Consider the following 27,444-nt stretch of genomic DNA (forward strand, 5'->3'; position numbering starts at 1 on the left):
CTCCGCAGGCGGCGTCTGCTCCTGTCGCTGCTTCTATTATTACGCAGCGCCCTGCCCGGCCTCTCCCTCGGTTCCATAGAGGTTGCCATAGAGCCCTTGGCTAGCACTGGCCTCCTTCCTTCCTCCTGGCCCGGCTGCCCCGCCCCGCCGGAGACAGCCATGCCCCGGGCCCAGCCGCCTGGACGAAGGCGCCGCCGGAGCGGGTGAGCGGAGGCTTGGAAAGGCAAGCACCTCCAAGCCCACCGGGTAGCCTTGAGCTGGCCATGCCTTGGACGAGGCGCATCCATCCCCTTTGTCTTGGCTTTGGCCTGTGATTCTCTAGACACACTAGAGCTGGAAGAGCAGGGCGAGCGTGTGCATCCCACTCGAAATCCTGTAGCTGCCTCCTGCAGAATTGTTTGCTTTGGAGCTGAATGAGACCCAGGATCTCTCAGACACTAAACTACAAAGCCCAGAATCCTGCAGGAAAAGGCAGCCACAGGATTTCACTCTTTACTGCTTTTTCAGCTGGAGTGTTGATTAATGCAAATGACTTAAATGCATGGCTCAGTGCTAGAGGATCCTGGCTTTTCTAATGAGCTGCATGCTTGGCAGAGAAGGCAGCAGACCTTGTCAAATGGGACCACTGCCTTGACTCCATACCACTCAGACATGGCGATTAAAGGGGTTTCAGACTACATTGAATTCTGGGTTGCTGTGAGTTTTCTGAGGAGTATGGCCATGTTCCAGAAGCCTTCTTTTCTGACATTTCACCCACATCTATGGCAGGCATCCTTAGAAGTGGTGAGGTCTGTTGGATACTACGCAAGTGGGGTTTATATACCTGTGGAATAATGTCCAGGGAGAAAAAAACTCTTGTCTGCCTCAGACAAGTGTGAATGTTGCAAATGACCAGCTTGATTGGCATTGAATGGCCTTGCAGCTTCAAAGCCTGGTTTCTTCCTGTCTAGGGGAATCCTTTATTGGGAGGTATTAGCTGTCCTTGATTTTTTCATGTCTGGAATCCCCCTGTTTTCAGAGCGTTGTTCTTTATTTACTGTCCTGATTTTAGAGTTTTTAATACTGGTAGCCAGATTATGTTCATTTTCGTGGTTTCCTCCTTTCTGTTGAAGTTGTCCACATGCTTGTGGATTTCAATGGCTTCTCTGTGTAGTCTGGCATGGTGGTTGTTAGAATGGTCCAGCCTTTCTGTGTTCTCAAACAACATGCTGTGTCCAGGTTGGTTCATTATTTCAACGTCTGCATTTTCTCTTCTAAATTTATGTGAATAATCTGAGTTGATTATTTTTGTTTTCTTAATATTCAGCTGTAAACTACTTGTCTGCACTTTCTTCCTTGGGTTTGTTTAGTAATTGTTCTAAGCCATTGCTAGTTTCTGCTAGTATCATAGTAAGGTCTGCACATCTTGTTCATGTTTCTGTCTCCAACTTTCACACCTCCTCCCTCCAGATTTAATCCTGCTTCAAGGAGAATATGTTCAGCATACAAAGTAAACATATTAGATGATGAAATGCAGGCTTGCTTGGTCTCTTTCTCAATTGGAAACCATCTCATTTCTCCATATTCTGTCTTGATGTAGCCTCATTGAGTACAATTAAATGCTATGGCCTTAGTTTTTTCTGCACAGTTAAAGGCTTTGCAATATGCACAATTCTCCTGAATTTCCATGGACTGCTCCATTATCTGATTTACGTTTGCAGTATGATTCCTTGTGCCTCTTCATTTCCTGAACCCAGCTTGGACATCTTGCATTATTCACTCCATATATAATTAAAGCTTTTATTGTAGAATTTTGAGGATTATTTGGCTTGTTTGTGATTACTAAAATCCTTGGTGTACATCTTCTTGGGGACTGGAATTTACATTGAGTATTTCCAATCTGTAGGGCATTCTTTTGTTTTCCATATTTGTTGATAGATTTCAATTGAAACTCGAGTAGATTCTGTACCTGTAGCTGAAGCCATTCTATTGCCATCTGTTTCTGGCCCTTTTGAATTGTTATCTTCTGTTTCTCTGCATTGATTATTATAGTAATCATAGTAATACTCTTTGTCCCCGTAAATATGTAGGTTGAAAGTAATGTGCCAATATCTATGTTTGCATTTTACCTTATGGCAGCTGAGACATGTTGTTGTCATGATGCACTATTGCATCATCAGTAATATCTACATCTATGACTGCAGTAATATCTACTGCAGTCATAGATGTAGTATCACAGCAGGAGCTAGCTGGGTAACTGAGGCATGAGTGGAGTTTCAGCACCTGAGTGCTCATCTGATGTGCCCATCTTCTTGAACAGAGGAGCATTTGTCATAATCTTTGGGACAACTTTTGAAGTGTCTGGACACCAAACATAGGTACAGTTGTTGTTCATTGCAATTGTTGTGATCAGCTAAAAGAGTTATTTTTACTTACTTGTTGCAAATTTGAACTGTCAGCATTTCTGAGTAATAGATTTCTGCCCCCTACATATTATTTATTTGTCATATAGAAATATACATATACCTATATACATATAATGAGATATGTATGTTTGGAGGAAAATTTCCTTTTCTGAATTTGGCCCCCAACAGTCTGAAGGATTGTGGACTGGCCCTCTGCTTCAAAAGTTTGAGGACCCCTGGGTTAGACTATATTCAGAGCTCAGTCCCCTGAAACAGTTCCCAGCTTGGAAAGTGGAGTTTAGTTCTATGAAAGTTCCTGGTATTTAAATATGCTCTTATTTCTTGCCATTGATTGGAAGAAATAAAGTGTAGAAGAGTAAAGAAGCCTGAAAAGAAGATAGGGAATCCATCTGGACTGCATCCAACAATGTTGAGGGTTCCCCACTCCTGGCTTAGTGTCCAGGCCATTGACGGAACAATAACAACTCCAGAGTTTCTTTGGCTGAATATCACTATGAAGAAGACTTGACTGCTTTCTTTCTATCTTTTCTATCCAGAATCCATCTCTATGGGAATACCCTTTCTTGATTTGACTGAGGATGTCTTTGGCTGACAAGAGACTTGAGAACCTCCAGATCTATAAAGTTCTCCAATGTGTTCGTCAAAAGGATACGAAACAGATAGAGAAGCTCACGAAACTGGGATATCCTGAGCTCATTAATTTCACTGAGCCCATCAATGGAGACAGTGCCCTTCACTTGGCCTGTGTTGCGAACGACATTGACATGTGTAACTTCCTCTTAGAGCTTGGAGCACACCCTGATGTCCAGGATAGAATGGGTCGCACACCAGTGATGAAAGCTGCCGAGCTTGGCCATGACTTGGCCTTGGAAGTATTAGTCCAAGCAGAGGCAGACATGACAATAGTCGATGCAGAAGGAAAAGGTAGACATTGTTTAACTTTGGTTCATTTGTACTTGTAGCCTAGAAATGTTAGATTTTACTGAATCCTTCCTAGTTCTGCTTAATACTCTAGATCTTCATTTGTTCAACTGTTCTGCCCCTATTCCTCAACAGGTGTGTTGTTCTATTGCATTCTGCCTACCAAACGACACAATCGTTGTGCTCAGATGGCCTTAGAATTTGGAGCAGATGTTAACAACTGTACTACTGAGGGGAAGCCTGTTTTTGTACAAGCCTGTGAGCAAGCACACGAAATCAAAGAGATGTGTATGCAATTTTTGGAAAGAGGAGCAAACCCAAACTCGACAAATACAGTAAGCACATTCTTACCATTTGAAGAGGGGGGGAGTTAGAGCGTTGAAGGTAGAGACATAATGATGAGTGCTTAAACAAGTTGCCCAGTTTAGTTAATTTTTAAAAATTGATTGACTAATAGAGTTTCTTGATGGCACCAGATTATCCTTTAAAAAAACTTAAAAAAAACAGGCACTGGTTGAGCATCCTTTATCTGTAATTCCAAAATCTGAAATACTCCAAAATTCAAACTTGTCCACTTAAATGGCTCAGATAGTGACACCTTTGTGTGTTGATGGTTCAGTGCACACAAACATCATTGCATGCATGAAATTATTTTGACATATTATATCAGTTATTTTAAATAATTATATATATTTCCTTCAGGCTATGTATACAAGGTATATGTGTAACATAAATGAATGTCATGTTGAGACTTGGTTCTATTTTCAAGATATCTCTATATGGATATGGAAATATTGATATTCCAAAATCTAAGCATAATCCCAAATCATAAATGTTTCTGGGTATTTTTGGAAAGAGCAAAGGTAGCAAAAGATCCACTTCCTCTTTGCCTTCTAAGGACGCATTTCCATATCACCAAAGAACCAAGAAATAATGCTTTTCTACTTTAGTAACACTCTGATCAATTGATTGATTCTCATATTAATAATCTGTAATCAAGAAAATTCAAGTCATCCATTCCACGGGACAGTGTGACATTGTTCATGATTGGTGAAATGCATGGAATCTAATAGGAATGTTTAGATTGATAGCAATCCTATTTGATTTTATTCTGAACTTTTAAGAAGCTGTTCAAGGCGCTGAAGCTATTCCTTAAGATTGGACACAAACCCAGAGTGGATTTACTACCCAGCCGACATGCAAGTCAACTGCTGTCACTTGTACATGTTCATAATCCAAATAGATTCCACCTTATCAAGATAGACAAACAGGGATACATACGAGTTGAGGATGACCAAAGGAAACATATTGTTTATTTTGGGCTCTGGACCTTCTGTTTTGTGTCTTGGAAAACAATGCCACTGAGTAAAGAAAGCACCACTTATTACAAATCAAGGGAGAAAGCAGCTAGGAAGTTTTCTTTAACAGCCTGAAACTCTGCAACTAACTCTAATTACTTAATAGAAAAACAAAAAAAATATGGATGTACTTAATTAAGGAAGTCACAGCCCTGACGTTGCAAGATCTGGGGAGGGCTGTTAAGAAGAGGGTATTTTGGAGGTCTCTCATTCTTAAGGTCACTATAAGTCAAAGCTGAATTGATGGAAATTAACAACATCATTGTTGTATGTGCAATATGATAAATAAAAAGAGCAATGTGGACTGGTAAAACCAAATGGAAGGGATGTAGAGAAGAGACAAAGTCTTAAGGTATTGATAAAAAACAAAAGAAAGAATAGAGATGATATATAAATGCTACAAATTAGAATAAGGTACAAGTTACAATTTGCTGCAAAGTGTTTTTAAAGCTGAGACATTTTATATGCCATTTGATGTAAGATGTATGTGCATGTACCTAATGCAGCAATTATAATGTATTCATGCATTGTCCCTTTTCTTTATTTTGTCTTATATCAGCCCCTAAAGAAGGTCATTTGGAAAAATAAAAACATCCTTTTCAACACCCTGAGATCTTGATTTTTCTCTATATTCCTTCCAATATGGTAACTAAACATATCTAAATATCCATCAGATCCAATAAGTCATTGTGGTATATCTGCTATGGTGCCAGACTAGGATACTTGGTTTTAAATACCAAGAAATCAGTCACTACTTTCTTGCTAGAGTTGGTTGTTGTGAGGATAAAAATGGGAGAGGATACTTTGTGCACCTCCTCATGTTTCTTTTAGGAAATATGTGATGTATATGTAATAAATAACAGGAAGTCAATTTAACAAAACTCCCATTTGATTTGTAGGCAACAGGCCGGACTGCCCTGATGGAGGCCTCAAGAGAAGGAGTTTTGGAGATTGTCCGTGGTATCCTGGAACGAGGTGGAGAAGTTAATGTTTTTGATCATGAAAGACACCATGCTGCCCATTTTGCTGCCAAAGGAGGGTTCTTTGAGGTATTCTTTGTTGGTGGTATCAGAAGCAAAGGTACCCAGCCAAGGACGTTTCTTAATCAATTACTATTAATCAGCCTTTGCTTGGGGAGGGATTCCAGAATTGTTTTGCTTATGCTTGTGCAAGGAATCTTCCTGTTTATATTGATTCTGGATGTTACAAGAATGAACGTCTGGCCAAAGCAAAGTACACATTTATGGTGTGTCAAGAGCTGGGAAGGGAGAACTGGCTATCATTTCTGAAGATGCACTCATGAAAAATGTTCAACTTGGGGCCTTCCTCATGTTTTCTGGACTCCCACTCCCAATAGCCCTCTCTAGCAAAGATAGCAATAATGTGTATTGGGAGCTTGAGTCCTGCAATACATGGAGAGCTACACATTACTCACCTCACTTGGGAGTTTGATTTATAGACTGAACTAGACAAGATGGCGAACATGATGATGTTGCTCTCAAAAATATCAAAGCTCCTTTTCCATATAAAGACTAAGCATCACTTATCTGAAATTCTAGAATCCAAAATTGTCCACATGGGGGGCTGAAATAGTAATATATTTGATTTCTAATGGTTCAGTGTACACAAATTCTGTTTTGTATATTGAATTTTTTACTTTCAGCTGTAAGTGAAGTATAAAGTGATGAAATATACATGAATTTTGGGCTTAGACGTGGGTCCCATCTCCAAGAGATCTCCTTATGCATGTAAATGTAAATACAAGGTTTTCCTAAATCAGAAAAAATAGAAATCCAAAACATTTTTGGTCCAAAGCATTTTGGATATGTTGCAATTTGTTGAGGCAGCAGCACTCTTTGGCAGAGAAGGATAAAGACCTTGTAGAACTACACATCCCAACATGCCATAGCACTGTCTTGTCATTCGCTCTCAATCCAGCTGACCAATCTCACCAAGTTGTAATGAGGTTAAAGGTGTGGCGGAAGTGAAGTATGAACAGCACCTTGAGCCCACTAGAGGAAAAGTGAATTTAAATATAAAAAATAATATGTTAAAGGTACATACAATGACAATTTCCAGCATTTCCTTTCTTTTTTTGCTAGTTTTGCAATCATTTCTTTGTTGTCAGGGGTTGTGTCCTAATGGGATTCACTCAGATTTAAACACACCATACCCTTAGTAAAGGTACATTTTAGCTGCAGGGGAACTGGTAATAAAGGAGGTGAAAGAAAACCAGAGAAAGATTTCAGGAAGGTTGAACAAAGTGCAGACTGTTTGGGAAAAATTGGGAAAAAGAAGAAAACACTTATTTAAGGAAAGAAGCTTATAGTTTGTGATTCCTTTTTGGGTAAACAACCAGTTTCTCTGCTTTGCTTCATCACCTTTGAATATTTCGACATATAGATGATGGGGAAGACAACCAAGGCTCTTGACATTTTGAAAAGTACTGAGGTGTCTGTTGAAATGACAACTTGATACTGAAAAACACTGTGGAAGAAGCCCTAAGAGAACAATCTCTTAGGGTTAAAATTCGGACAGAAAAGGAAAATGTCCTCAGATGGAGAAAATGTTCTCTTAAATGTATGCTACTTGGGAGCTGCAAGGTGTGCTGGGTTCCAATGCCCACCATGCTGCCCGAGGTGTTAGAATTTGCAGCCCAGCAAACCTGGAGGGTGATACGTTGGAGGCATTGACAAGAAATGGTATTTGAGTGAAGAATACTTGCTCTTTTGCCATTACATAGCAAGGTATTGCTGTTCATTTCTCTGACATTCATAGTGCATGACATTTAAAGCATTAAGGTAACATCAATTAGCTACTGTTCTGCTGTGGGGGCAAGGGAGCTGGTGCAGCGCAAGACCAATGGTGTGGGGGGGAGTAAAATAAATTGGCTTGAAGGCAAGTGTGTGAGCATCCAGAAGTTTATTTTCTAATGCTATTGATGTTTCCTTCTTAGATCCTGAAGATTCTTTCTGCCTACAATGGAGATGTGGGCTTGATTGCCATGAATGGAAACACGCCACTTCACTACGCTGCTGCTGGAGGTTTTACAGAATGTTGCAAATTTATAGGTCAAAGAGGTAAAATAGTATTTTACTTTTTTATGTGAGTCAGTATTTGGTCTGAGTTAACTGGCTCATTAAACAAGAATGCATTCTGTGTAAAGACTAGCTCCTGGCCTATAAGATGAACAATTAGAAAACATTTATTGCCAGTTAGAATTGTTCAATTGTACAACCTTGCAATGTTGTGGGGTTTCCTTTGTTGTGTATGGCAACCTCTTAGGGATGCTTTATCCATGGATTACTGTACTTGTTTTATATGTTTTTTATTTTGCCTATTATCTGTTTTTGGGCTTGGCTCTGTGTAAGCCCCTCCGAGTCCCTGCGGGAAGATTGAGGCAGGATAGAAAAATAAAATTGTTGTTGTTGTTATTGTTGTTGTTGTTATTATTACTATTGACACAACGACATTGTATGACACAGCAAACAAGATAGACATGCTGGATTTCGTTTCACAAAACCACAAGTCGAACACTTCCCAAGTGTCTAGGACTGTGTGATGTATTTTCGGATGATGCGTGCAGATCCCAGCAGGGTGGCCTTTTGCAGTTGGCAGATCGTAATTTTGTCAATGTCTATTGTTTCCAAATGCCGGCTGAGATCTTTTGGCACGGCACCCAGTGTGCCCATCACCACCGGGACCACCTGCACTGGTTTCTGCCAGAGTCTTTGAAGTTCAATCTTGAGGTCCTGATAGCGGCTGAGTTTTTCCTGTTGTTTTTCGTCAATGCGACTGTCACCTGGGTGGTGGGGGGGCTTAACTGCTCCAATGATGACTGAGGGCTGTGCTGGCGGTAGTGTAACTACCGGCAGGTCCAACCAAGCCAGAGAGGCCTCAGCTGAGGAGCAGGACTAAGAGCACCTAACCCATTAGCATTATGGAGAATCAAACCCAAACGAAGTCTATACTGGCTCGGTCGTCGCCCAGGATAAAAAGGACCGCAGTGGATGCTGCTGATTCTGGACATCCATCGACAAGTGGGCTGCGGAATCATCAAAGCCCAAATGAACAGTTACAGAAGCGGCAGAAATATACAATGCCAGAAAACCGCACAATTGTTATTATTATTATTATTATTATTATTATTATTATTATCAACACAACGACGTTGTATGGCACAGCAAACAAGATAGATATGCTGGATTTAGTTTCGCAAAACCACAAGTCGAACACTTCCCAAGTGTCTAGGACTGTGTGATGTATTTTCGGATTATGTGTGCAGATCCCAGTAGGGTGGCCTTTTGCAGTTGGCAGATGGTGATTTTGTCAATGTCTATTGTTTCCAAATGCCGGCTGAGATCTTTTGGCACAGCACCCAGTGTGCCCATCACCACCGGGACCACCTGTACTGGTTTCTGCCAGAGTCTTTGAAGTTCAATCTTGAGGTCCTGATAGCGGCTGAGTTTTCCCTGTTGTTTTTCATCTATGCGACTGTCACCTGGGATGGCAACATCAATGATCCAAACCTTGTTCTTTTCCACAACTGTGATGTCTGGTGTGTTGTGTTCCAGAACTTTGTCAGTCTGGATTCGGAAGTCCCACAGTATCTTTGCGTGCTCATTTTCCAATACTTTTGCAGGTTTGTGATCCCACCAGTTCTTTGCTGCTGGGAGGTGGTACTTGAGGCATAAGTTCCAATGAATCATTTGGGCCACATAGTTGTGCCTCTGTTTGTAGTCTGTCTGTGCGATTTTCTTACAGCAGCTGAGGATATGATCAATGGTTTCGTCGGTTTCCTTGCACAGTCTGCATTTTGGGTCATCAGCTGATTTTTCGATCTTGGCCTTGATTGCATTTGTTCTGATGGCTTGCTCCTGGGCTGCAAGGATCAGGCCTTCTGTCTCCTTCTTCAGGGTCCCATTCATGAGCCAGAGCCAGGTCTTCTCCTTATCAGCTTTTCCGGTAAACATCACTGTGAGGGTGCAGTGAATGATGAATGGTCATGAGTTTTCTTGTTTTTCTGTCCAAATTGTCCAGTTCCACCTGTGTCCAATTTATAATGCCAGCAGTATATCTTATGACAGGTATGGCCCAGGTGTTTATGGCCTTGATGGTGTTGCCTCCATTGAGCTTGCTTTTGAGAATTTTTCTGACCCTTTGTGTGTATTCTTTGCTGACCACAGTTTTCACATGTTCATGCTTGATGTTGTCCAGCTGTAGTATGCCCAGATATTTATAGGCCTCTGGCTGGTGACACTTTATTGTTTGGCCATTGGGCATATTTATGCCCTCACTTTCAATGATTTTTCCCTTCTTCAATGCCACTGTCGAACATTTGTCCAAACCAAACTCCATGTTGATATCAGTGCTAAAAATTCGGACAGTGTTGGTCAGAGACTGGATTTCAGTTTCCGTTTTCCCATATAGCTTCAGGTCATCCATGTACATCAAATGTGAAATTTTGTGAGAATTCTTAGATATTTGATAGCCGAGATTTGTTTTTTGTAAGATTGTTGACAGAGGGATCATGGCAATAATGAAAAGCAGAGGGGACAATGAATCTCCCTGGAAAATTCCTCTCCTGATGTTGACAAGTCCATAGCTTTCATTTCCAACAAACAGTTCAGTTTTCCAGTGCTCCATCATGTTTTCAATGAAGGTGCCAACTGTTTTACAAATCCCGATGGCGTCCAGGCACTTGATGATCCAGCCGTGTGGGAGTGAGTCAAAGGCCGTTTTGTAGTCAATCCACGTCATGTGGAGATTAGCTTTTCGGCTCTTACAGTTCTCCAGAATCATTTTGTCAATCAATAACTGGTCTTTTGTGCCCCTGCTTTTCTGTTTGTTGCCTTTCTGTTCATCTGGCAAGATGTTTTTTTCTTCAAGATAGTCTTGAATTCTGTCAGCTATGATGCCAGTCAGTAGTTTAAACATAGTGGGCAGACACGTTATTGGCCTGTAGTTTCCTGGTGCTGCTCCTTTTGCTGGATCCTTTTGTATCAGGTATGTTCTTCCAGTTGTTAGCCATTCACTGATACTTCCTTTCTGCAGCATCTCATTGAATTGTTGGGCCATTTTTCCATGTAAACTAATCAGATGTTTGAGTCAAAATCCATGAAGTTGATCACTACCAGGCGATGTCCAGTTCTTGACTTTTTGCAGTCGTTTGCTGATCATTTCAGTTGTTATTTCCATCAGTTCCATTTTGTTCTGTGAGAATTTTCCTTCAAACTCCTTTATCCACCCAGCGTTTTTGTTGTAGTTTTTATTATTTTCCCAAAGTTCTTTCCAGAACTTTGTTGTTGCAGTTTTCTCTGGCTTTATGGTTACTGTGTCTGTTGTTTGGTTCAGACTCTGGTAGAACCGTCTTTGGTCTGATTGAAACAGTTGATTTTGTCTGTACTGGATGATTCTGGCTTCATACCTTTCAATTTTTCTGGCTGTTGCTGTAATTTGTTCTTTCACGATTTCCAAAGCTTCTTCAATTTTTCTGGTGTTCAGCCAGTACTTTCGGATCAGGTATTGCTTGATTTTGTCATTCTTCAGTTTCCTCTCTTTCATATTTTTCAGGTTACTTGCATCTGATCTAAGTTTCTTGATTTTCAACTCTAGCCTGACCTTCCACTTTGGTTTTCCAGTCGATTTTCTTTGGGGCTGCCTTGGTTGTAGGAGCCCAAGTTCTTCTGTTACTATCACTGCTGCACTGTAGGCAAACTGGTTTGTTTGTTCAATTGATGTTATTTGGACAGTGGAGAGTGCTGCATTCACATCTTTCATGAGAGGCGCCAGGTGTCTCTTGGGCACTGTTTTTAGAGTTGGGAGCCGCTGTCTTATTGCATTTGCTGCAGCATGAGCCATGATCTTATCCTTGAGCTCTTGTTGTCTTGCTGTCAAGGTTCCTGGTGGTTCAACAGATGTTTCAAGTGCTAGTTCCTCAAATTCTTGCAAAAGCGCCACACTTTCTTCTGGTTCAATCTGTTCCACCATTCCAAGTGTTGCTGGAGTCTCTGCTGCTGTCTGTGCTGTGGTCTGATGGTAATCTACTTTGCAAATTTTCTGGATTTCTTCGAGTTCAACTTCACTGAACACTTTGTTTCTGATAATGAATCTTCGTTGGTCAGCCAGTCGGGGTTCTGTTATCTGTGAGTCAGGGTACTCTTGTTTCCATAGCTGATGCATCCTTTTTTGGTAGCCACGCCTTTGAGGTTCAGATTTGTAGTAGCATTTCATAATTGTGCGGTTTTCTGGCATTGTATATTTTTGCCGCTTCTGTGACTGTTCATTTGGGTTTTGATGATTCCGTAGCCCACTTGTCGATGGATGTCCAGAATCAGCAGCATCCACCGCGGTCCTTTTTATCCTGGGCGACGACCGAGCCAGTATAGACTTCGTTTGGGTTTGATTCTCCATAATGCTAATGGGTTAGGTGCTCTTGGTTGTGCTCCTCAGCTGAGGCCTCTCTGGCTTGGTTGGACCTGCCGGTAGTTACACTACCGCCAGCACAGCCCTCAGTCATCATTGGAGCAGCTAAGCCCCCCCACCACGTCAAGGTGGCATCTGTGGGGGGGGATTATTATTATTATTATTATTATTATTATTATTATTATTATTATTATTATTATTATTGGCTTTCATTAGATTGCTCTTGGAGTCCTCCACAACTCAAGCATCCCATTTTTCTAAATTACTTTAGACAGCTGTGCCTTATCACCTGTGTTATAGTCCTTATCTTCCTTGTATGCAGGAGGGAACTGTTGCCTACTTACCACAATGACTTTTGGTAATGGAGGATTTTGGGGTGTTTCTGAATGAACAATTGTGGCTATGATGCTAGTGGGACAATACTTCACTAAGGATTTTTCTCTGAATGTAAAAGGAGTTATCCAAGGTTTTTTTAAAGTGTATTTTGGAAATAGAATTCCGCACTTTGGATAGCTACTTGTGTGGCAGTATGGATAGCTCCATCCCCACCACACTCTCATCCCTTTGTAAACTGTCACTTATCTCCAGTGAAATCTATTTTTCTTCCTATTAGGTTGTGATCCTATGTGGAGGAACCTTGAGAAGAAGACACCAAGACAGGTTGCAAAAGATGCTGGTTTCAAAGGAGCAGTAAAGGAGATCCGTAAAATTGAGCGCCGCTTTGCCAAATATTCTAAACCCAAGCCAGGAGTGAGGAACCCCAACCCACCCTGGGCAGTTCGGCTGCATGACTGGTCCGTAGAAAATCAAGCAAGTCTTCGTGAAGCATTTGAAGCAGCGGACCGAGGTGATGGGACTGTAAGTAAAGATGACTTTGTGTCCATCATTGAAGAGAGGTGTCCGTTTGTGAGTGTTGAGAATATAACAACGATTGCTCAGGCTCATGAGAAAACCCGTGCTGGAGGGATTCATCCTGAAGAATTTTTTACCGGGAAGCGGTTCTTGCAGAAGGCCTTCCTCCTTTCATCCTATGGTCCCAAGAAGAAAAAGCCCAAAAAGGCAAAAGGCAAGAAAGGGAAATTTGTTATCCCCATGCCAATTTGTGTCATCCCAGACAGCTCACGCCAACGTCGGCCAGATGGCGGGCCACCAGAATTCATGATTGAAACTTACCAGAATGTCACTGATAGCATCCGGTTCAATCGTGATCACCCTCCTGAACATCCCATCCAAGATGATTCTTGGTGGTACATTGATAACCCATTAAAGAACTTTTCCAGCATCAACTACCTCACAAAAGATGGAGACCTCTCATCCCTGAAAAAAGCCTTCGAGTCAGGTGTGCCAGTGGATGTGAGAGACCATTTTTACAAAACTCCCTTGATGGCTGCCTGTGCAAGTGGCAATTTGGAGGCAGTGCAGTTCCTTCTTGAGAAAGGGTAAGTTGGCCTCTTGTAGGGGATTAGGGCAGGATGAGCAGACTTCAGACTTCAGGTTTTTAAATGAACCCTTATGATCCACCAAATAGAAAAAAATGTGAAAACGATTAAACAGTGGGAACTAAAGGGTTGGTGCCCTGGTATCAGATCTGAACAAAGCTCACAATCCTTATCCACTTTTTGCTCTTAAGTGTGTTCAGAATTATATTGTTTTGATGGTCAATGAACAAATGCTGACCAGAAACTCTTGATCTTTCACTTTAAATTAGCCAGATCAATCCAGAACTACATTTCATCCAGAATATATTTTCCTGATAAATCTTGTTGTGTATTCAAGTTGTATGTGTCTCTTCGGGGTTGAAGGCATGTCTGACCTTCTGTGGATCAGAGTGGATAGTGGTGTGAAACTCAGTGGAGGGCTTGAAGTAAATCACAGACTCTCAGCCTAACCTACTTCACAGAGTAGTTGAAAGGATTCACAAGAGAATAATAGAATCGTAGAGTTAAAAGAGACCACAAATGTTATCCTGTCCAACCTCCTGCTATGTAGGAACATACAATCAAAGCACTACCACCATGCTTCAGGGGAGCATATTTCATTGTTGAACAGCTCTTACCATCATGAAGTTCTTCCTAGTATTTAGGTGTAACCTCTTTTCCTGCAATTTGAACTCCTTTGCACCATGCCCTAGCCTCTAAAGCCCTAGAAAAAAGTATACCCACTCAATATAACATCATTTTGAATACCAAAACATGGTTATAATGTCCCCTCTCAACCTTTTCATCTCCAAGCTAAACATATGCAGCTCCTTGAGCTTGACTTCCAGATCTTTAACCATTTTGGTCACTCTTCTCTGGTCATGTTCTACCTTCTTGAATTGTGGTGCCCAGAACTGGACACAATTCCATGTGGGATCTGACCAAAGCAAGATAGAGTGGGACTATGACTTCACCCGATCTAGGTCAGGCCTGTATAATGTGTGACCCTCCAATTATTTTGGCTTCCAACTCTTAGAAGCCCTAGCTAACTTGTCCAATGGCCAGGAATTCTGGGAGTTGGAGGCCAAAACAGCAGGAGGGCCGCAGGTTGAGCAGGCCTTATCTAGACACTGTTTTCTTCTTGGTGCAGACTAGAATCACATTGGCTTTGTAAGCTACATATTCACATTGTTGATTCATGTTCAGCTTGTGGTCTACTAAGACTTCTAGATCCCTTTCACTTGTACTGTTTTCAAGCCAGGTGTCACCCATCCTATATCTGAGCATTTCATTTGTATTACGTAAGTGTTAGCACTGTACATTTTTTCCATGATGAAATTCATTTTATTAGTTTTGGCCCAGCTCTCTTAATCTGTTAAGTTCATTTTGGATCCTGATCCTGTCCTTTAGCTATCCCTCCCAATTTGGTGTCCTCTACAAATCTGATAATCATGCCTTCTCTTTTGTTGTCAAAGTCATTGTTAGATGTTGAATAGTATCAATAATAATAATAATAATAATAATAATAATAATATGTTGAATAGCATGGGGCCCTAGACAGTATGAAAAGGAGCCATTGGGAAGCAGCCTTTGGGTTAACCAATTCCCAGTCCACCTAACAATAGAATTGTCCAGCCCACATTTTATTAACTTTTTTGTGAGAATACCATGGGGACCTTACTGAAATCAAGGTAATGCTACATCCACAGAAGTGTAAATTGATGTACACAAAAGAGCAGACTAGATGTAATAAGGCCAGTGTGTAACTATCTCCCAGAGCAAATTATTATGTCAGATCACATGGAGAGCCTCCATGAATTGAAGAGACAACAGTGGGAGGGAGGGCAAATTTTGTGTATTCAACTCCTCATGCGGTTATTGTATAAGCTTAAAAAACACTTGAATGTCATCTGTGCTGGAGAGAGAGTTCAATTGTTAAAACTTTCCACCACTAGCTCCTGAAGAAATGCAAACTGAAAAAGGCACTATAAATAACAGAAATAGACCAGGGGAGCAATGAAAATGTTTTGACATTTGCATTCATTGAAATCACACTTCTAACTGTATGGTTATTTTTTAAATCATATTTAAAGAATTCTGTATTCTCAGGCTTTGAGTACCAACATAGGGAGATTGAAATTCTGTATGGAGCCCTGCAGACTAAAATCCTCACGTGGTGATATTTTTAATATATGAAGATACCTTGGGTAGTTGTCATATAAGACTAATCCATTATAACTAAATGTGATTGATGTTTGTATATTTTCCTTGTTTCTACCCTATACTTGCTAATTTTCTACAGAAGAGATATCTTTAATGAGAGGAGAGGCTGAATGCAATGCAGCATCAACAGTGATTAGGAAAACCCCAAACTACATAAGAAGTTGATGTAAAATCAATAGGCAAATAATTGCTAATAATGGATGAGATATTGTCATTTGATTAAAAAAAATCACTTTCAAACTGCTGGTATCACATAATCTATGTTCAGAGGATGGTAAAAACATCAAACATCTGGGTGTCCCCTGGGCAACGTCCTTGCAGATGGCCAATTCTCTCACACCAGAAGCAACTTGCAATTTCTCAAGCTGCTCCTGACATGAAAAAAATGAGGAAGAGAGATAAGTTCTTGAATTTTTGTCAGAGCTATTAATTTTTTTATATAAAATGAAAATATAACTTATTAGTGTCACCAGAAATAGGACTTCTATGTAAGTACAGTCAGTCCTCCATATCTGTGAGTTATCCTTCACAGATTTTTTTTTGAAAATTTGATTAATATGGTCTCTCTAGGTTTCTCTTGATCCTCTAGCACAACAGTGGAAGTTAAACATAGAGTTGTATTGGAGGATTTAGATATTCCTAGGAAGGTGTTATATGAGCCCTTGTGGCAAAGTGCGTTAAAGCACTGAGCTGCAGACTGAAAGGTCCCAGGTTCAAGCCTCGAGAGCAGCGGGAGCAGCCGCTGTTAGCTCCAGCTCCTGCCAACCTAGCAGTTTGAAAACATGCCAATGTGAGTAGATCAATAGGTACCGCTCCGGCAGGAAGGTAATGGCGCTCCATGCAGTCATGCTGGCCACATGATCTTTGAGGTGTCTACGGACAACGCCGGCTCTTCGGCTTAGAAATGTAGATGAGCACCACACCCCAGAGTCAGACATGACTGGACTTAATGTCAGGGGAAACCTTTACCTTTACTTTTAGTAAGGCGTTCTCTTCCGTTAAAAAAACCTAGCATTTTTTGTTTCCTGTTTTTCTATCTTCATAGGGGTTTTGTGCCCCTAACCCCAATAGAGTTAGAAGGCCAACTTTTAGACACCTCAAAACAGCCTAGCAAAGACTAGGTTGACAATGTCTACCATGAAAATACAGGACACCCTGCAGAGGGAGAGGAGGGGAATTCCAGGCCCTCAGACAATGAGACATGCTGGACACAAAGAGGAAGAAAACAGGATGCGGGACATTTGCTTGAAATGAAGGCTGTCCCTTAAAATACGGGACACCTGGAAATACTGATCATAGGTGAAGGTGTGGGCTGGATTACAAGAACATAGGACAGCAGCATTCTCCACTGTAACATGTTGTTACAGTTCCAACATTTTAGTACTAGCATGTCCAGACATGAGTCAGTCCACCGTAAAAGCTGTCAAAGCTAGTAGCCATCCCCTTATTTTGTGATAGCAGATTTCATAAATGAACCTGAAGACATCATTTCCTCCTTCCCTCTCTCATCTCTACTACTTTGTCTCTGTTCCATTCTGAATCCACTGCCATTCAGTCTAAATGATCCCAAGTTCTATTATTTAGAGAGGTGGAAAGAAAAAGATCAGCCTGTCCATTTTGCAATGATTGTGACCCACTGCTGATAAGAAATATCTGGCTTTCGTGGTATTTCACGATATCAAGGAAATTCATTAGAAACTATTCCCTTTTTCTTCCTTAAGTCACCAAACCCTATATTTGAACCTCTCTTTAAACATTCAGAAATAGGAAGCCGAAGAGTTTGTTTCTTATACTACTGTTTCTTCCTCCACAGGGCAAACGTGAACGCAACAGATAATTTCATGTGGACTCCTCTCCACCATGCCTGCCATGCTGGTCAGCAGGATATTGCTGAACTGCTTATTAAATCTGGAGCAACCATAGATAGTATTTCAATCAATGATGGAACCCCTTTAATGAGGGGAATTGAGAGTTGTCGGTTGGACACTGTGAAGTATTTGGTCGACGCTGGTGCTAAAGTTCAGATGCAAAACAGAAGAGGTAAGTGAACCTTCCCACTCCTATTAACTGAGGTCCTTTCCACACAGATGAATAAAATCCCACATTTTCTGCTTTGAACTGGAATATATGGCAGTGTGGACTCAGATAATCCAGTTCAAAACAGGTATTGTGGGATTTTCTGCCTTGATATTCTGGGTTATATGGCTGTGTAGAAGGGCTATTTGATGCTAAATGTATCGGTTAATGAACTCTTGTTTGAAGGCGAGTCTTTTTATTAGTGGTTCTTATTATCTAAACTCTCATTCCACCCTGCCTTTGTTCTCGAAACAGTAGAATAATAGCTTTTCAGGAAAAGCAATCCTGGCAAGACCAGAATGCAGTGTTAAATATGCAATACCTAATTTAACATTGTTGACTTCTATGCTTTTGGGTCTTCACTGAGGGTGGCCTAACTCTGCAGTAGTCAAGCTGTATCAGGGCTATTACACTTGAAAGAGTTGTGAGAGAAAGGTACTGAATGTTCATCTACACCAGGACACTTCAACCTGTGGCCCTCCAGGTGTTTTGGACTTCAGCTCCCAGAATTCCTGGCCATTCAACAAGCTGACTAGGGCTTCTGGGAGTTGGAGGTCCAAACATCTGAAGGGCTACTGGTTGAAGACATCTATCACAAACAAGCGGATTGAAAGATAAGTAGGTTCTAGACTCTTCTTCCTTACTGGCAGCTTTCTGTGTACAAATAATAGCTCAGTACTGAAAGATACTGCATATCTGAACTGTACGCCAACCAGTCACAATTGTACACAACTCAACCACTTTGATTTTGTGAATTCAGCTTTTGTCGATCCCCCATTTCCAACATCCTGATGGAACATATATTAGACATTAGGAAGACCTGGGATTTCACTGCTCTGGTGTGGACTATTAAGATCAGCCTCATAAATCTGATCAACCATATAAGTAGCATCATGATGTAGGTCAGAGATGAGTGTGTAGAATGTGCAGTCTGCAGACTCCTGTTAATATAGAAGCACTCTTTCTTTCTTACACTTATAAATCACATCCCTCCATCTGCCTTGTTCCTGGCAGATAATGTGGCATAATCTTGCCATTAAAATGTCTCACAGGACCAAGGAATGCAGGAGCAAAAAACATCATAAACAAACTCATGCAATAAAATTTGAGCACAGCCTTGAAATTAAAGAGTAGCAGAACATTATACAATATTGAAAGCTTGACAGAATAGAGGACTTTATTTCCCCTCTAAAAGAGCCAGTTTCTCCTCCTTAGTGAGTTATGAAGGCTGATGACTCTTGATGCTATTTGGCCAATGAATCTATCCTGCGTATAAAATAACTATCCAAGGTGATGAACAGAAGCTTGTAATGGGGTTTGGCACCATGGATGATAATGATGATGATGATTATTGTTATTATTTATACCCCATTTTATCTCTTCTGAAGGAGACTCAAAGTGGCTTAGGATAAAAATTAAAATACATGTGCAACATTAAAACAGAATTAAATATAAACAGTATTAAAAAAATTCACAGTGAAAAACCATTAAAACATATTCCAAGTTAAAAACCACAGCAGCCCCTGAATTGATCTTAAAATCCTTTTTCTTTAAAAACCTGTCTGAATAAAAAGGGTTTAGCCTGCTGCTAGAAGCACAACAGGGAGTCTCTCTCTGTCTCTCTCTCTCTCTCTCTCTCTCTCTCTCTCTCTCTCTCTCTCGTGTTCCCACCAACCGAGCTTGAGATGGAGGTGGGACCACCAGAAAGGCTTCAGCTGAAAATCTCAGGTCCTGGGCAGGATTGTGCAAGGGGATGTGGTCAGCCAAACAGCCTGGACCTGAACCATCTATTTGAACCATTACAAGTCATAATCAGCACTTTTAATTGTGCCCGAAAACAGGCTTGCAGCCAGTGGAGCTGCTGCAACAGGGGGCTTGTATGCTCACTGTAGCCAGCCCCAGTGAGCAACCTGGCTGCAGCTCTTTGGACCAGGTGATGTTTCCCAGCACTCTTCAGAGGCAAGCCCACGTAAAGCATGTTTCAGTAATCAAGATGGGATGTAATTAAGGCATGTACCACCATGGGAAGATCTGGCTTCTCAAGGAATGGGTTCAGCTGGCACACAAGTTTTAATTGTGCAACGGCTCTCCTGTTCACCACTGATATTTGGGCCTCCAGGTTCAGTGCCAAGTCCAGAAGAACCCCCAAACTGCAGACCTGTGTCTTCAAGAGGGAGTGTAATCCCATCCAGCACAGGCTGGATAACTATTCCCTGATCTGCCTTCTGACTAACCAGGAGTACCTTTGTCCTGTCTGGATTAAGTTTCAATCTGTTTGGCCTCGGACTGGATGAGGTCCAGATTATTGATGACAGGTACTGGTTTAGGGTCAGGACAGCTTCCTTGGCATTAGGTGGAAAGGAGTAGTGGAGTTGGGTGTCATCTGCATATAAGTGGCACCGTAATCCAAAACTCCAGATGACTTCTCCTAGCAGTAACCATTAACCAGCTTTGTTCTCCTCCTGTGTTGTTGATAATTTGCATAGTATTTTAATGTGTCTAGCACTTCATAGAGTAGCATGGGTTTTCCTCGGGGATTAAAATTAAGGGCCCAAAAGGTTTCATGTAAAAGTTAAGTGTTGGGGGCAGTTTGAAAAGAAAGGAAGAGGTAGTCTTACAGTGGTGTACTCAGGAAGAGTTCAAGCACCAAGATAAAACAAGGGAGAACAAGCAAAGCTAATGATGGGAGCAGGATAGTATGGTTGGATTGTAGGAGTGAAAATCATGGTATATCCAGGCAGGAACATGATGTCAGGAGACATGAACTAGATCTGGGAGCATAGGAAAAAGTTGGGCCATCCTGTAGTACAGGGTAGTTTGAGGATAAGAGAGCTTACAGGATCCGACAGTTTGCAAGTCAAGCCACGGGCAGGGTGAGCTCCTGCCATCAGCCGAGCTTCTACTTACCTAGCAGTTTGAAAACAGCAATGTGAGTAGATAAATAGAAGGGAGGTAAAAGGCACCTCTGAAAAACATGCTGGTAGCTCGATCAGGTAGGTGTCCATGAATGACAAAGCTCCTTGGTGTGGAAGAATGGAACAGCAGCACCTCCCCATGGTCAAGTCAAGCACAGCCTCTAGATGCCAGAGATGGAAAAAAGAGGGAAGCCCTACCTCTGTTTATGTACTGTTCTGTTTTTGTCAACTGTATAATGGCATTGAATGTTTGCCATATATGTACCTGTTATCCGCTCTGAGTCTCCACGGGGAGATAGAGTGGAATATAAATAAAGTATAAAGTATATTGTTATTTTTGTCACACATACACAAATCCATTCAATTTTATATTGGCAAGCATTGATAGGAAGCATGGAATGATTTTTGCCATGTTCTGCGGTCCACCAAACCATGTTGTAGAGCCACCATGGTGTTGTAGTTTGAATGTTGAACTACAATTGTGAAGGCCAGGGTTTGGACTCCTGCTCAACTTGAAATCCACTGTGTAAACTTGGGCAAATCATATTATTTCAGCCTCATATGAAGGCAAGACTCTTCTAAGAAAACTCCGTGATAGGTTCACCCTTGCATTGCAGTCTTTTAAAATGACTTGAAGGCATATGACAACAACAGCAGGAAGAAGAAGGTCGTGTTAGGTTCAGAAGAGGCTTTTTTTCCAAAAAGAATTGACCTGGAAGTTGCTTTCTATTTTTTGAAAGGCCTCTTTTGCACCTAAAACATCCCAAGGGAGCTGAGAAATGTGGGTGGGCATTGTGCTACTTCTAGAAAAATTTTCCATACTCAGCAAATGAACTGTAAAAGAGATGAACGGTTTTGTATTTTACTTCTGGACAGATGAGAAAAAACTCAATGTGTGACATCAAAGAGGCCACAAAAGAAATTACTGTGTCAATAAAGACTAGAAGATTTCACCCAAGGGTGCTATGTTCTAGCAGAGCTTTCAGAAACAAATTGGTCAAATATTACCCATGTATTCTATCTTGCAAACAGGACAAAATGCTCTGGAAATTTCAAAGGCGTACGCTGACAATCGACTGATCCACTTCATTCAAGACACAATGGATCGCTTGCCCAAACCACCAGAAGGCAAAGGGGATAAGAAGAAGGGGAAAAAAGCCAAGCCGAAAGCACCAGCTCCAGCCGCTGCACCCACTCCTGCATCTGCACCCACACCTACACCAGCTTCTCCCAAACCAAAGCCTACATCAAAAGAATCAGTGAAAGAAGAGGTATTGTGACAATGCACTACAATATGTTAGGGTGCTTCCAGACATGCCAGAAATATGCACCAATGTGGGTTTTTAAAACCCACTTTGGCACGCATTTCTGTCTCCACAAGCCTCCTCCCAAAACCCAGGTTTTCCCAAGGAGAGTGGCTACATGCCATCTCTAGGCCCCACAAAAGAACCCCTAAAAAGTAAATCAAACTTACCCAGCTGTCCTTATGGTCCTCCTTGAACCCTCCTGGCAAGAGGAAACAAAGTGGCAGGAGACTGGGGGGCCAGGAGGCCCCCCTCTTCTGACACATTAGTACCTTACACCAGGAAAACTGTAATGGAGGCCGGGTAAGCTTTTTTTTTTTTTTAACTTTTTAGGGGGAAATGGGGGGCTGGGAGGAAGGGGGTGGGTGCCATCCTGGACCTTTGGGCTCCAGGAGCCCAAAAGGTTCGGAATGGCAAATAGGGACTCACCCCTGGGTAGTCCTCAGACTACCTAGAAATGAGTTCCCACAGGCCCAATACACCATTATATCCTGACCTTTCAGGAAAGCCCAGATCTAATGGGGTATTTAATTAATTTGGAATAACCAAGGTTATTCTGAATTAATTCATTTTTACCAGGGGCATCGTTTGGATGCTCCCGGTAAAAACCCAGACAGGTCCCACGTTTTGGATCTGTCTGGATGGGTCCTTAAAAAATCCACGAGTCAAAATGTATCAGCTCATCCTTTTAATGCCTACATAGTTATGCTGTGATCATAAAAGGTGGTGAAATTAAAAGACTATTGCAAGAACAGGAGAAGCATGGCCCATAAGGCCAGTCCTGCCACTTCTCTTTTATTCATATATTAGTTAGTGTTTCTCCAAAGCAGCATAGAATAAATCATGTAAGTCAATAAAGTGATGTGAATATGCTTGGCATTTTTGCTGTGCTTGTTAGCGTTTTTGCAACAAGTTGCATTTCAACAGGGAGGTGCTCATCAATGTGAAAAAGGACTGCCTTATACCACATTGGTTAGGCCTGACACAGAACTTATTAATTTACAGTATTTATATTCCGCCCTTCTCACCCCGAAGGGGACTCAGGGCGGATTACAATGAACACATAATGCCAACAGACAAACAACATACATTAGACAGACTCAGAGGCATTTTTAACATTTTTCCAGCATCACAATTCCGGCCACAGGGGGAGCTGTTACTTCACCGTCCAGAAGTGGCTGTACTTCCTCATTCCTTTCCTCGTGTTTTGCTGGCAGTTTTATGGTGTTGTAAATTAGCCTCCCGCATAAAGCGTCCCTAAACTTCCTTAATTGACAGGTGCAACTGTCTTTCGGGGCTGCATAGGTCAACAGCAAGCTGTGGCTATTACTGGTCGGAGGCTTAACCCGACCCGGGCTTCGAACTCATGACCTCTAGGTCAGTAGTGATTTATAGCAGCTGGTTACTAGCCAGCTGCGCCACAGCCCGGCCCCAACTGTCTGTAGCTCTCTGGAATTTCAGACAGAGATATTACCCAGTTCTACTTAGAGATGCCAGGGAAATTTAACTTACAAAATGTGCACTGTACTAGCTGTACATCTACACTACATTGAAGCTGTGTCATTTTGATGCTTAATTAGTTATGTGTATTGCAAAAGGATCCATTCAGGAGAATCAAAAGAGACATCCAAGTAATGAATGTCATACTTTTCAGATTTCACAGTTACCTGAACCAGTCGCTGAGAAATCTCTCTTCGATGACAAAAAGGAATCAATCAGGGATAATGTCGTCCATCTGAATTCATTGATAACCAGAGGAGCTACGAAGAAGGTCAACATCACTTTCACGCCACAGAGAGTAAGTGCTAGGCTTGTCCGATCAATGGAAAAAATGTTTCAATTCTCGTTTCTAAAGTAGGGGGTGCCGGCTCTTCGATATAGAAATTATTTCTTAATGTTTCACCCAAAATTTTTGGATATTTCTGAAAATTCGTAATGTTTCTAAAATGTTTCTAAAATGGCGGACGCGCATGCGCAATCGCCAAAAAACAGGAAACCGGGGGGGACTTTTCTGGGGGTCTCCCGCCCTCATTTCTTGAGCTATTCTCATCAAATTTGGTACAGTGGGAGAACACATTCCACACTCTTTGCTCAACAAATTGCAGAATGTTTCCTGTCTCCTATGATTTTTGGCGAATTTTCATAACTTTTTATAATACACTATTTTTCAATATTTGAAGAAACCTGTTCCTGGTTTGAAAGTCTTATTTCCTGTTCAATTGGGTTCTTATCACTGTAAAAGTCCCTCTTCTACTTGTGTAGACTTTGGATTAGAAATGCAGCACATGCCAAGCAATGCCTTGGCAGGAGTGCCACTGTCCTTTGGAAACTATAAATTGCCTTTGAACCTTTTGATCAATGGTGCCACTGGCTGACCTTGTGATTGCAAAAATGAAACTCTGGCTGAGGACTTTGGATTAGAAATGCAGCACACGCCAAACAATGCCTTGGCAGGAGTGCCCATGCCCTTTGGAAACTATAAATTGCTGTGGACCCTCTATTGAATCAAATCAATGTCTGACTTTGTGATTGCAGAAATAAAACTCAGCCCAAGGCTTGGGAATAGAAATGGAGCGTGAGGGAAGCAGTGCCTTGGCGGGTGCCCCACGTCCTTTGGAAACTATTTCTTCCAATGTACCCTTTAGGTTTGAAAACAATGTGTGTCTTTGTGATTGCTGCAATAACACTCAGCCCGGGGGCTTGGGATTACAAACGGAGCGGGAGGGAAGCAATGCACTTGCAGGAACGCAGACGTCCTTTGGAAACTATTATTTTCAAGTCCCCCCCTTTCAGGATTGCAAAGAAGGGCTGATGTGGTGATTGCTAAATTCCAAAAAAGAAAACAGAAAGGCAAAAGGTCTTCCTCAGGAGTAGATGGAAAGCACCCCAAGCTCTGCACTTGCAGGAACGCAGATGTCCTTTGGAAAATAAAAGTTCCCTAAAGCCACAGCAAGGACTCTGCCACAAGCCCCAAGCCAATTACCCCCCCAAAAAACCACAATATCGAACCAGCAACAACAGACAGACACTCTACCCCCTATAGCCAGAACAGTCACTTAGCCCTCTCTCCCCCAAGCAAGCAAGCAGCTTCCCAGCACGCGCGAACCACCCTCTCTCCTCGGTATCCTAGCCCAGAATGGCTTGGCTCAGTTGGGGAGGGGATTTTTATAGAGATCCTCCACGTGGACGCGGAGGACGCTAGCCCCCACCTTTTTCAGCCATCGTGGAAGTCTCTTATTGGCCAGGGAGCGGTAGCCATGTTAGGCTGTGCTAGGCTCCCATTTATGTTAGGTGCAGAAACAAAAAAAATTTAAAATTAAAAAAAAATATTTAAAAAAATTTTGGAAGGAAAAAAATTAACGAAAATTTTAAGAAACAATTAGAGAATGGGCCAACGATGGTTTGAATTACATTGCCAGTTGCGCCCAGGGAAAACGTTTCAATACTCGTTTCAAAAAACGAGAACAATCCGAAATAATTACGAAACGAGAAACATAACGAATATTTGGACAACCCTAGTAAGTGCAGTTGTGAAATAAGCCAAACATAATTCCATTGAGGTGTTATTTTAGGGGTTCACCATAATCACCAAAATACCAACCTTCTCTTGAAATGAATCCCATAGGGATTCCCATTGACCAAAGCACTGCCGTTTAGAACATCTAGTCCTGAGAATTCCCAGTAGCCTTTTGCAATCTCATGTCAGCATTCCTCCTTGCATGTATGCCATTTTCTATTTATTCCATCTTGCCATGATCAGAACTTTTTGAGAAATTGACAGCTATCAAGATGGAGAATACTTTTGTATTCATTTTTACAAATATAAGGAAAATACTCACAGAATCATAAAGTTGGAAGAGACCACAAAGGCCATTCAGTGTAATCCCATTCTGCTGTTCAAGAATATACAGTCAGATGGCCATCCAGTATCTATTTAAAAAAAAACTCCAGAGAAGGAGATTCCATCATATTCCAAGGCTGCATATTTTACTGTTGAACAGCTATTACCATATTCTTAATATTCAGGTCAAATCTCTTTTCCTGTACTTTGAATGCATTGCTCCATGTCCTAGTTTCTGGAAAAGCTGAAAACAAGCTTACCATGTCTCTAAAATATTTACAATAAATTTTGCACATGGCTCCTTTTGATGGACCTCAGGAATTTGGGAACAAACCAAAGTAGATCCTTCAGAAACCTGAAATCTATCCACCCTTACTCTAAAAGAATCACAGTCCCAATAAATTGTTTCTCACATTTATTTGTTTCTTCTGTAACAAATGAAACTATGTCTAACCCTCCACATTTCTGGTTTTAACTTTTTTGGATTTGCTTATTTGCAGATTTAATTAAGAAGATCTCTTCAGGAATTGCTATGTCCTCTAGGATGATTCTGTGGTCAGCTTCTGCCAAGGGCTGACTACATAATTTCTCTAAAGGACCTAGAGATTCTGGAAAGGTGTTTTGCAGTATAAAAACAATTTTAAAAAATTCACTTCCCTCCACCGCCTACTTTCATGGAGGTTCTGTACTTTAACCTCTGTGAAAGTGGAGAGCCTACTATATAGCCCATTCAACAAAGCCTATTGAATCATAAAGGTGAATTGCCCTTTTTTCTTCTAGATTTGGAGTCCAGAGGCAACCACCAAAGATCTTCTCAGAAAGAGAGAGTTACGTCGGCAACGTTTTACCTATGAGGTGGACTTTGAGGACTTCATGATGCCGTTTAAGAGGAATTTTATGGAGAAAGTCCGAGCATTGGACCAATTAGCTGCCTTGCATTAGTCACTATGTAATTTCTGCATGGACTTTCACGAAGGACAAGAACCCAAGTCTCTGAAGAAATGTCTTTGAGAAGCCATAATCATGTTCACCTTAATGGTGATAAAAAATTTCCTTCATTCTTCGGTTGCATTACTTCAGCATAGGTATCTTTGATCACAGGAACATGTTCCTTTATGTTTGGAATCAGATCTATATAGTTTTCCTTTAGCAGCAAAGTTAACTTACATAGCATGATATTTGCAAAGTAGGTGCCCTACTATGTGGCAATTGACATATTGTTACCCATTCCAATTCTAATAGATCTTTCACTACATAATAGTTGCTTAGGAAAAGAAACCCTATCACATTTCAGAAACTTGAAACCAATTATTCCCAGGTGCTATAAATGTCCATTGCACTGAGTAATGTGACTGATTTTTAAATCTAGAGAAGTTCTGTAGAATCTGTCCAAGTGCATAAAATGTTCCCTTGAAAAAGTTGTCCTGGTGCTCATGATGACACTGAGGTCTTTTGTTGTGTGTGTATAGCATAAAAAAAAGCTTGGCTTGAATGTAATTGAAAGTGTAATGAAGGGAAGTGTGGGCTTCTTAGTTTCACCTCTGATTATATTCCTCCA

At 41.3% G+C, this 27,444-nt stretch overlaps 1 protein-coding gene across 3 annotated transcripts; it reads left to right on the forward strand.

The window, feature by feature from the left end:
- On the forward strand, positions 1 to 26,946 carry ankef1 (ankyrin repeat and EF-hand domain containing 1). 3 transcript variants are annotated; one of them, XM_062957672.1, is made up of 10 exons: positions 1 to 223; positions 2,942 to 3,329; positions 3,462 to 3,661; positions 5,584 to 5,733; positions 7,641 to 7,764; positions 12,723 to 13,548; positions 17,564 to 17,790; positions 21,774 to 22,012; positions 23,700 to 23,843; positions 26,667 to 26,946. In XM_062957672.1, the coding sequence occupies exons 2-10, from the start codon at positions 2,984 to 2,986 to the stop codon at positions 26,826 to 26,828; spliced, it is 2,418 nt and encodes an 805-aa protein (XP_062813742.1). In that variant the 5' UTR covers positions 1 to 223; positions 2,942 to 2,983; the 3' UTR covers positions 26,829 to 26,946. The 3 variants fall into 3 exon arrangements, with proteins under 3 accessions (XP_062813742.1, XP_008114260.2, XP_016851574.2); XM_008116053.3 differs by having other exon boundaries at positions 1 to 203; XM_016996085.2 differs by lacking the exon at positions 1 to 223 and adding an exon at positions 2,156 to 2,357.
- Positions 26,947 to 27,444: the final 498 nt, after the last annotated feature.

Source organism: Anolis carolinensis, chromosome 1, assembly GCF_035594765.1.
Source record: "Anolis carolinensis isolate JA03-04 chromosome 1, rAnoCar3.1.pri, whole genome shotgun sequence".
Taxonomy (NCBI): Eukaryota; Metazoa; Chordata; class Lepidosauria; order Squamata; family Dactyloidae; genus Anolis; species Anolis carolinensis.